The sequence below is a fragment of the Sinocyclocheilus rhinocerous genome, unplaced genomic scaffold, assembly GCF_001515625.1.
Source record: "Sinocyclocheilus rhinocerous isolate Xijiao unplaced genomic scaffold, SAMN03320098_v1.1 scaffold1140, whole genome shotgun sequence".
NCBI classification, from domain to species: domain Eukaryota; kingdom Metazoa; phylum Chordata; class Actinopteri; order Cypriniformes; family Cyprinidae; genus Sinocyclocheilus; species Sinocyclocheilus rhinocerous.
The window spans coordinates 811732-823565 of record NW_015652168.1 but is presented as its reverse complement, the minus strand read 5'-3'; the positions used below and the strand labels follow the sequence as shown (position 1 = coordinate 823565).

General features: G+C 39.1%; 1 protein-coding gene across 3 annotated transcripts in view; it reads left to right on the top strand.

Moving 5' to 3' along the window:
* The window catches only part of LOC107713956 (serine/threonine-protein kinase LMTK2-like), a 41427-nt gene that overhangs the window by 1409 nt on the left and 28184 nt on the right, over positions 1-11834 (top strand). For 2 of the 3 annotated variants that reach the window (XM_016519624.1, XM_016519623.1), the window contains exon 1: positions 390-919. The exons of the other annotated variant lie outside the window; for it this stretch is intronic. In XM_016519624.1, the coding sequence (XP_016375110.1) occupies positions 838-919 (82 nt within the window). In that variant the 5' untranslated portion in view covers positions 390-837. Of the gene's footprint in view, positions 1-389; positions 920-11834 lie in introns of those variants that run through there. 3 annotated transcript variants of the gene reach the window in all.

Below are 11834 nucleotides of genomic sequence, written 5' to 3'. Positions count from 1 at the left end.
GGTCCCCATGGGTACAAAAGCTTATAAATCATACAGAATGAGTTTTTTTGAGAAAGTAAAAATGCAGAAAGTTTCCTGTAAGGGGTAGGTTTAGGTGTACGGTTAGTGTAGGGCAATAGAAAATACAGTTTGTACAGTATAAAAACCATTATGCCTATGGAGAGTCCCCACAAGGATTGCTGACCAGACATGTGTGTGTGTGTGTGAGAGTGTGTGTGTGAGTGTATACATATGCATTTATACTGCATATATATATATACGATCATTATTATTATTAAATGGGATTTATAATACTAATAATTATTCTCCCATATATAGATATAAAAGAAAACAACAGACTTATGTGCTATAATAATACAAGTCAAATGGTTCAGTATCCTACAGGATGTTCTGACAGTTCCACGGTTTCCTCCTAATACAGGTTTAGCATTGCTCGACATAATCGAAACCTGTTCTCTCTCAGTGCCAAAGACACGGCCGGTCATCTGAACGCTGTCAGTTTCTGTCACCGCCGCGTGGAAAAGACATATCCTCACATTTAATCGTCCTAGAAAGGTAGTAAACGAACGAGCGGTTTTAAACGATGAGACATGATCGTAAATAAGACGCCGGTAGCGGTTAGCATTAGCTTAGCTTCATGAACATCACAGCACTGTCGTGTTAGCTAGCGCTCATAATGCGACATATGACTAATATCACGCAACATGCGTCTTTGACAGGGCGGATATAACGATATAGATGTACATAGACACAGATGAGCCAATTCGGGCGTTATTTGTTTAGATGTAATAGCTGTTTCTAGGTAGTTGAGGTAGTGGATTAGCTGCAGTGGTGAGGATGGAGGCTCTTCGTGGAGGTGTGTGTTTACTAGGATTTGCCAGTCTCACACAAGCTGCTCCAGTCTCAAATACACACGCAGGTAAGATGTCAAACACTGTCAGTCACATTATAACGTGTGTTTGCTCATATTTCACTCATGGTTTCCTTTATAAAAGTGGGCTGCTATGGTATAGTGGGGTTGTGGCTAGAAGGCAAAAACCGGAAGCTAACAATACATTGAATTTTCTACCTATTAGATTGTTTTATTAACGTCTACACCCATTATACGACTGATAGACTGCAACGGTTAAAGTTAAAAATCCTCATATGTGTTCTACTGAAGAAACAAAGTCACCTACATCTTGGATGCCCTGGGGGTAAGCAGATAAACATCACATTTTCATTTTTGGGTGAACTATCCCTTTAAAATGTCAAAGTATTAACAAATTACTTTCAGCAGACCATGAATAACCTCAAAAGCTCACATGAGTGTATATTGACAAGTCTTTATTATGTAACATACGCGAATGTTGCGTGAATGAAAAAAGTTTATTATCTGGAACATTGATGCATTATTCAAAGTGCTTTCTGTCATTTTGACATAAATTATATTTGCCCTCTCTAATAAATTTCCAGTAAACTCCGCTGATAGGGATTAGCAGTGAGAAAATTAGTTTTAAAACACCCATGTGAAAACAAACTGGGAAAGAGGCACGAGAGATACCTCTTTCCCAGACAAAACAAGAGATTCTTAGTTCATTCCAGTGAATTATTCATGTTCATTAAATCAGGAGAGTAGACCACAAGAACACAGTATCTGTTGTCTTCTCCAAATATTTACAGCAGAAAAAAAAATCAGGTGAAACAGAACCAAGTTTCATACTCTTGATACCAATGTCACATTAAAATACCAAGCGTTACATTATTTTCCTTATGGATAAAAATAGAGCATGACGCCAAATACAGCTCATTCAGTCAAACTGACAAATAAGGTTTATTTATAAGCATAACTTTATTATTTGAAATGATTTGTTTCTGTCATTTTGAGTGAAAGTTCCCCCATAATTAGAAGTAAGTGCCACCCATTTAAAACGCAATAGATATGTTCAGACAAAGGTGTTTAGGCCTACTTCCCTTATGACTTACAGTAAGCCAACGCGTAAACCCAAGCATACCACTCTTATCAGTGGTGAATGATTTACTTGGTTAGAAGGTCTTTTAGAAAGATGACTTGGTAATTACAAGCACTTTATAATCCTGTTTAATCACATTGAACCATCTACATGTAATGACTATTATTTTTAAGACCACTTTCAACAAGGCCAGTTGGACCATTTGTCTCTCAGTAAGCAGATGGTCTGGTTAATTAGTAAGTACTGATGATGATGTAGTGAGGGAAGCAGTCAGCGCAATGTGATGAAGTCTGTGCTGATTAATAGCGCGTTGGTTTTGTGATTATATTTGTATTCAGGGTTCAGGCTTGATCAGCGGTCTTTGAAACTGTCAGGCAGGTGCTGCTGGGGTGTAAATATGTACTCTGACGGGGATTTGATTCCACTGTGATTCTTTTTAAATGATGCAGTGCTTTACGAAATCTGAAATTTGGTCTTGATTCTGTCTGATTCTTCATTCATTTTGACAATTTTGGTATGACAATTATGATGAAATATTTCATTTTAAATATTAGCTGCTGCAGCCACGTTTAATTTTTACATTTGAAAAAGGCAAAAATATACACATGAACATAACTAAAATGGACAATCGATTTTTATATTTTTGTAATTAATGCTTTGAATTTTTATTGTCAGATCAATTCATTGCAATGCATTGGTGTATGTTTAGATACCTGTCTTTCTATTTTACTCTGCCTTGTTAGCATTTTTTTCTCTGGTCATCTGTGTAATGTGTGAGTGTGCCGTCTTTCGTTTCTCACCCTCGCTGCATCTTCACATCGTTCCATGCAGATGAGCTAAATGTGGAAGGAGTGCTATTGATAGTTGACTTGACTGTGTTTCAGCTTGCTCCTATGACACAATTTCTCAGCAACCGTTTTTTTGAAACGCCCTGTTCCTGCACCTTGTGGGGTGTTGTCAAAAAAAGATGATCATTTACACACAAAACGTGACTTAATCATCATTGTTTATTTTCAGTTGGGCAGGTGCAGTCATGCTGGCATTATCCAATAACATTATAAGAAATCTAGCAACAGTGCTTTAAACCAGTCAGACAGTCATTTTAGCAAATGAAAACAGCTTTGCACAGCGCTAATCCTTTACAGACAGTTGAGTGATTCAAATGGACAGACTAACCCTAACTTGTATGCAAAACTACGCATTTTCAAAATCAACTGTTCATAAGGTTTGTTGTCAAAGGTGGCACATTTTTTTTACAGAATTGGTGCTTTGATGGCGGAAATTTTGTTTAGAGTCATAATCCTTATAATCTTGCAAATGTTGTATTGTACAAGGTCCTTTTTCCATTTACTGAAGTTCACCCACACAGCACTTTATTTTTAGCACACTGACAGTCAGCCAGTATAGATCTATGATGTTCGTTAGTCTCGAAACACACAATGTAAACCCCAAATCATCAATATAAGGCTATTAATAAATATAATGATAATTGTGACCACAATATTTAAAACTACCTTAATCTTAGCATTTTAATATTATCTTAAAAATGAAAGACCTCATGACAAGACTTTAGACCCTGTTTACACATGGCATTAACTTCAATCAAATTGAATCAAGTGGTCAGCGATGAATACGGGTGTAAATGAGGTCTTGTGATTTTGTGATCTGAGACCGTCTGAAATCTGTGTGACCACATTGCATGCGTAGTTTAAGCGCTTACCTGTCCTGAACGACCCAGGCCCATTGGAAAAACATGCCTCTACTACCTACATTGTTGCAAAACAAAAATGTACCTATACATTAGAAGTCGACCGATTGATCAGTTTTGCCGATTAATCAGCACCGATAGTTAATTGCTGGAACTATTGGCTATCGGCAAAAATCCATTTATAGTCTTTCCGGGTTGTATCCGCTATCATTATAAAGTATTAGAGCGAAATCACTGACACCGCGTGCTGTTTGTTTTGACATGTGACACCGCGCGCTGCACAGAGCGGGACACTTCAGATGTGGATTTAAAACAGACAACGAAACATGTGTAAACCGTATACTAGGGCTGCACGATTAATCAAAATTAAATCACAAAGGCGATAAATCGCGATTAGGCAGAAGCTGCGATTGTCATGCGTATCTTTCAGTGAAGCACGGTTCTGTGATCAGCAGTAAATCTCCATCCGAAGGCCAGAGGGCGCTCTCGCGCTGAAACTCCAAATACTCCTCGCAGAAGAAACCCAGGAACGTCTACTCAACGTGACTAATAAACACATGACTACGACACTAATTTTAAAGGGCTTTTGAAAACCTAGAGTTATTCAGCCAAGAATAGCAACTAAGTTAGCGAGAAAAAAATAAAAAAAGGCCCAGAACTGCTTTTCTGACGTGCCGTAGTTCACTGACAAGCTACGCAAACAGCTTTCATAATTGCAGAACGATTTCTTCGATTTCATAATATCACGATTAAATCGTCTGCGATAGTTTTGTCACGGTACCAAAATTTCAGTATTTGGTACCAATACCAGTGAAATCCATGGTTCTCGGTACCAATTTCCGTACCAAAGCAAAACACAAAAACATGCTAATTACAAAATTTGACTATACTTTCATTTAATCCGGTAATCAAATAAGCGCTGCGCTCACAAACGCTGCTTTATCAGGCATAACAGGCAAGATGAAATGAAAATGACATTCATAATTTTCTGAAGACAGTCAGTTTCCTTCAGAAATACAGTGATATAAAAACACCCGCACTGGGTTTCGACTTTGTGCAGTGCTCATGTTTATTCAACAAAGTCAAAGCCTTTTGGAAAATCTTTTTGTGGCGGTCAGTTTTGATATTGTGGCGGTCCGCCACAAGTAAATCAATGTATGGGAAACACTGATCTAAATATTAAAAATTAAAATGAAACTTACCTGCTTGAACTCTTTCATTTGATCCGGGTGTCTGTCTTTAAAGTGTTTTGTTAGTTTGGTGTGTTTCCTCATTTTGAGGTCGCCTTGTGTCAGTGCTTTTATGAAGAGAGCGCATCTGCGCACCTTTTGGATAGTGCATCAAGAACCGGGTTGACCGGGTACTCGGTACCACCGGTACTTAAAAAAACCTGGTACCGTAACGTTTTCATTTTTTTAGTACTGACTTGATACCGAAGTACTGGTCATAGTCTGCGATTATGAACGCAATTTTGCGTATCTTGTCAGTGAACTCTACGGCTCTGTGTAGTAAATGCTGCTCCATCTGAAAGCACGTGCTGGAGATTTACTACTAATCACAGAACCGGCTTTACTGACAAGATACGCATGACAATCACATTCAATTAATCGTGCAGCCCTACAGTATACTAAAGTGCATGTTTTCATATCCTTACTATGTAATAAATTTTTTGACTAGATGTTGAAGAAAGATCTGCAGATTGCTTTCAAGGCTGAGAGGATGCGAATATTAGTATTACCTCAAGCGGTTAAAATAATGTGACCAAAACACACGCAAGTCTGACCCAAATGTTTAATGTCACGATTGTTACCATCTACCCAGTAGTTTATGTCCAGCTGGTCACATTAATCAACCCTCTACGGACACCTTGGCAATTGAATCGCCATTGGCTAGTACATTTTTTAGTTTACTCGCCAGACTGCTATATATATATATATATATACATCTCTCTCTCTCTCTCTCTCTCTCTCTCTCTGCGTGTGTGTGAGACAAAGTGATGGCGAGTCGTGCGCCTTCACACTAGAGTTAACGTTACGTGCGCTGCGCATCCATTGAGATGAACTGAAAAACAGCGCAGATTGCTTGATGGAGAGTGAAACTCGGAAGCGCTCAGTCAGAGAGTGTTCGGCGAGTGAAAATATAATTAGCCATTGGCTAATATTAGACATCGTTTAGTCGCCCAGAGTGAAGATTTAGTCGCATATGCGAGTGATTTACTCACAATGTAGAGGGTTGTTAATGTATTTGTTAAGTACAGATTTAAAGCTGTGACATGAGAAAGCACATTGATATGTTCATTCAGCTGACAGAAGTCCTGCCGCGCCACAGAGCGCCATTCACATAGTTTCCATTAAATTACATAATATTTAGGGATGCACGATATTATCGGACCATTATCTGAATCGGCCGATAAAGGCATAAAATTTAAATATCAGCATTGGCACGATATGATAAATTATGCCGAGATGCCTTGGTGATAAGAGAAATAACTTGCATGTGCTCAACTTGTGCTAGTGATAAGATCACGCCAGCAGTGTGGTCATTAGGTGTGTTTGCATGAAGCGGCTCTGCGCAGACCGGTCGGTGTTTGACATCAAAGTACCGCGAGAGTGATTCGAAAGCATAAGTAGCCGTCTAGCTCTTGCAGTTCTTTGATGTTATACACCAATCGGTTTGCGCAGAGCCGAACACACCTATTCTTGAAGCAAACTTTTGCCTGAATGGTGATTAGATTCACTGTTTTGAATCGCTGCATTTAATATGAGAATGCACGTGCAGATTGACCCCCAAAACTATCTGAACGATCGGGCCAATGCCGCTTCCTCAAGAAAGTTTATTATTCTCACGTGTTTTAAAGGGGTCGTATGACGTTGCTAAAAAGAACATTATTTTGTGTATTTGGTGTAATGCAATGTGTTTATGCGGTTTCAAGGCTTGTTCACACCGGGACGAATCACACCGCGTGTGATTATCGCCGACATTTAACGCCTCGTGACTAAACAAAGGGCGCCAATGTGAGTGTGCACACCGATGCGCAAAACGTAAAAGCGGCATTTAAAAAAAAAAAAACGCTTCGGGCTCGTTTTTTTGGTTTGACGCGCCGCGTTAAAAACTGGCGAATTGCAGATCAAATAGGATTCGATGTGTACCGGGGTATTTCTGTTTTTCATTAAGCGCCATCTAATGTCAGGGAGTGAATTTGCACGTTCACTCGGCTCATCGCCAGCGAAAATCGCTTGGGTATGAACACAAAAGACACGTCGTAAAACGTCGGCGAGAAGCGCGCACGATAATTGTCCCGGTGTGTACGAGGCTTAAGGTTCAAAAAACATAAAACCCATTATAAACGAGGCATTTTTTGCATTCAGTGGGGACATAATTACGGATTATAATGACTTGTACTGTCTTTTTATGCATTGCGTATCGCGCCGCGTAAACATAAAACCGTCTGCATTTGTGATCAGAAAAACAACAAACAACAAGGGCTACTCTACACTGCTCAAAACTCGCGTTTGAATCATCAGTGGCAAATTCTTTAAATATGAAAATCTACTTACAGGCTGTGAGTCAGAAGCGCCAGACTGTCCTTGCAAAGTTGGAATTGCCCCACTTTATAGAAAAGTGCAAGATATCTCAATGCGGTACTCAATGCGGTTATGTCTTTAGTGAATATAAACAGTAAAGAAATATTGAATGTACATTAGTATAACGGATCCGTGCATTTCTTATGTTAATAATATTGATCAAACAGCAATAGAGAATTCACTCACTGCTCTTAACTAAGTAACTTCTGTATCTTTAATGGATATTTGTGTATAAACACATATTTATATTTCATATAATTATAAGTATATTTACTTCATACAGTAATGGTGTGGGGGAGCGCGAGTGAAATTAGACAAACTTGGCATGTCCTAAAAGGTTGAAAACCCCTGGTTTACATGAATAAAAATACAAACATGATACATTTATATATACAGATTTATTCATTACTGTGTAATATATTTTTCAAATGGATTATAAAAACCTGAAAACAAGGAGCTCTAAAAGATTTTTAGAATTTTTACAGCTCTTTTGTTTTATAGCATCTACAAATGTTAAATCTACAAATAAAATGTTAAAATTAGCCTACAACTTCATCTGTCTGAAAAAATAGCAGTGATTGATTTTATCAGTTATTTTTAGGGGTGCTCCAATCAGGATTTTTGCAGCCGATACCGAGTACCGATTTCTTGTCATGGTGATCGGTCGATACCGATGCCGATTCTGATGGTTCAAGTTTTATATAGACTATATAGTGGTACTTTCAAACATAATACAGCATTAACCTTTTAGTACCATTCACTGGACATTTGCTTTCCGAAATGCAGCGATACGTACACCAATCAATATAACCAACCGTAGACACATTCATCTGTTTCTGACCATGCTAGAATGTGCCACTCTCACTTTGAAAGTATCATGAAGCATGCAAGAAGCAACAGAATATCATTTTGCAGAAATGTCGCCGAAAAGTCCTGGACTGCAGTGAAGCTCCGACTACTTGCTTCCCACTCCCCTAAACAACATTATTGTCCTGGGACGTGTTGTGAGAAAGTGCACCAAAGAGAGGGACATTCTCATTATAGAGAGCATTTGATTGACGCAACTTTCTACAGTGTTTCTCACAGACTTACACTCTATGTGTGGCGGCACTTCCACTGGGGGAAATATATATATATAATGTAAATATAAAACAGCAGACGGGCTTATTGAAAGTGCAAATTCCTTCTCTGCCAGTAGGAGGCGCTTTTGAAGCAGCAGAAATAGCAGTTTCCCCGGTAATGGCTGTAATCAAAGCAGCGCTGCGCTAATGAACGCTACTTTATCAGGCATTATAGGAAAGATTAAATGAAAATGACATCAAAACTTTTCTGAAGACAATCAGTTCCCTTCAAAAAAGATACATTTATATAAAAACACCCGTGCCGCGTTTTGATTTTGAAATGTGCAGTCATGTTTATTCAACGTAGTCAAAGCCTTTTGGAAACTCTATTTGTGGCGGTCAGTGACAGTGTTGATATTGTGGCGGGCCGCCACAAATAAATCAATATATGAGAAACCCTGTTCTATGCAACTTGCCTCTGCTCGCAAGATCCATCTGTATTTTATATTTGTTTTCCTGGAAAAGAAAGACTAAGAATTCTAGATGCATATGCATACTAATTTGTCAGTTTACACTAGATGTGAATGACCTCAAAGCTAACAGAACCCGCAAAGCTCTAGTTTTGTTTTCATGCGGCTTTTAAATCTAAAATCAATCGATTAGTTTGTTGGATGATTAGTGTCATCGTGTTGCATCCTTACTTGAAACCCATAAGGCAGTAGCAAGTGGACCGTCTAAAACTCCACCTGAATCTGTCCACACGTATGCCAAATCCAGAAAACAACACCCTGTCCAATTAGGTCATCTTCACTTCTGTGTGAGCGAACATCACTTCATTATGCAAGAGAGCTGAAATAAGAGCTGACAGCTTGGTGTTTATTGGCCTGAGAAGCAGTTGAATAATTTGTGCTGCTTGCCAAGTCATGATATAAACTCATGACTCAGATAAGAAGAACAAATGGGGAGGTGATTGTGCTGCTGCCCACTGCTCGTCACTCATCAGAGGAGCAGGGGTTCAGTCTGACCGCAGTAATGATCAACACATCTCTCAACCCCTCATAACCTATGCTGTTACTGAGCTGGAAGCCTGCCTCCTTTTGCTCTCGCTTGGTCACAGATGCATTGGCATTTCGGCCTTTGATTGCTTGAGCACATGATGCAGCATTGTTATTGATTTACTCTCAACTCAAGAAATAAGTAATCTAGTGCTCTCACTCGGGATACCATGCTCTTTATATCTGAAACTTGATGTGAACGAGACACCACTTATTATTAATAATTAAACCTCTGACCTCCTTTCTGCAAAGTTGGGTGTTGTAAAATTGTACGTTCACACACTGCAAGGGCTCATCTATGAACTGCTGTGCCCTTGATTAACCCCAGGTTGCCCCTAGACAGTTTGTATAATATGTGTACAATTTGTACAAAGTTTTGAAATTTTGACAAAAATCTCCCACATTTTTGTTGTGCATGTTTAAGGAATGCATGAGTGTAACCAAGGAAGATGGATATCAACAGTTTAACACGTTTGGTGTCAGCTGGTTTTCTTGAAAGAATTATCAGCAACCGGAGACATATTAATGTCTGAGAAAGACTGGTGTCAAAGTGTCAAGACGCATACTTCTGTTTGTGGGTCAATGACATGTAAGAGTGTTCATGATAAAATGAACATTTTTAAAAAGGAAACTTTTTAAAAATCTCATTTAAAGCACCACGTTCTTAGAAATGTTTAAAATGATTGATTCTAAAAATGTTGTGTGGTGTAATGATCAAATAAAATGTACTACTGTATATTTCTTAGACCTTGAATACTTGTGAGTGTACTTATCTTGATCATTATTTGTTTTATTTTTCATTAAATCCATAAAGTTTGGGCTTTCATTCATGCCATGCTTTGTCATTTGAAGTAAATTATGTTGTCTATTCATTGCACATGTTTGCAAAATAACATTTCTGGTAACTTGTCACCACTACCAGATTTGCTGTATGTAGATAACTTGATTAGCTTGTAAAATCAGGTTTAATAAATCAAAAAATATAAGTGTTAGTTCTGGAAGCAGCAATTACATTTACCATCTTGTTTTTTGGCAGCTGGGTGTTCTTTCTACACAATCAGTTGTCACTGATTACTTGCTGTTTGTATTATATTGAACTTACTTGGGTTTATTTCATGTGCCTGGGTCTTGTCTCTCGTGGCTGCCTAGCAACAGGTCTCTCATGTACATCCCAGAGCTCTCGGTGTAATTACAGTGTTGGAACATATTGTCATTTGACTCTGCACTGAAGGTTTCGGGTGTACATTGCAGTCAAAGGGATGTGGCTAGAGGGTAAGGGCACGTTTACACAACAATGATGTGCTAAAAACTGAAAAGTTTTTCCTTTGCATTTTTCCGCATAGAGACGACAACATTGTCAAAATGAGCCCCGTTCACACAAATCTGTGAAAACGACTAAAAACACAGTATTATGCATGCCAGACTGGTAGTTGGGACCATTGTGAAGAAACACAACATGAACATGTAATACGCAAGCACATGACTTCACCGTTTTCACAAATTTGCGTTTTTGTAGTCTACACAGAGACAATAACGGTATCGTTTTCATTTTAAGGACCCAAAACGCTGTTGTCATGTAAATGACTGGCCCAAACGCGTACGTTTTAAAGTTCTGGTGCATAAGTAATTTGCTTGCTTGCATCCTTGCTGAATAAAAGTATTAATTTCAAGAGCCCGACCGATATATCATTTAGCTGATATTATCGGCCGATATGAGCCTGTCGCCGATATATCGGTATTGGCGAAAATACCGCCGATATGTCACCGATAGGAAAATTTTTTTGCAGGACATATAACGCAGATTAAATGCTTCTGAATGGTGTAATTACTTAGTTTGTTCAGCAGAGCGCGCTCCATTGTTTGCTACTGGTGACCCAGGTCACGGTAGTGTAGAGATGCGCGGATGAGCTCAAACTTCACCCGAGTCTGCTGCTTCAAATTATCCGCCCGCCACCCACCCGCACCTATATTTGATCGTCACATTACAATGATTCTAATTCTTAGTTTTGTTACAGAACATATAACGCAGATAAAATGCTTGAAATGGTGTAATTACTTAGTTTGTTCAGCAGAGCGCGCTCCATTGTTTGCTACTGGTGACCCAGGTCACGGTAGTGTAGAGATGCGCGGATGAGCTCAAACTTCACCCGAGTCTGCTGCTTCAAATTATCCGCCCGCCACCCACCCGCACCTATATTTGATCGTCACATTACAATGATTCTAATTCTTAGTTTTGCATGATGATATGATGAATGGATGGTTCATTTTTAACAGCAGATTCAGTGACGTTAGAGACTAGAGCTGATCTGCGCATCACGGCACGCGTCTGCGGCGCATTAAAGCCTGTGTTACGGCCACCGGAGCTGATCGCGGCCACTCAGTCAATGCTTATACCAGCCGCGCTGCGGCACAGAACTCATGCTTATCACATCAGTCACATCACATCGCGCGACAAAATACAATAGAATTCTATT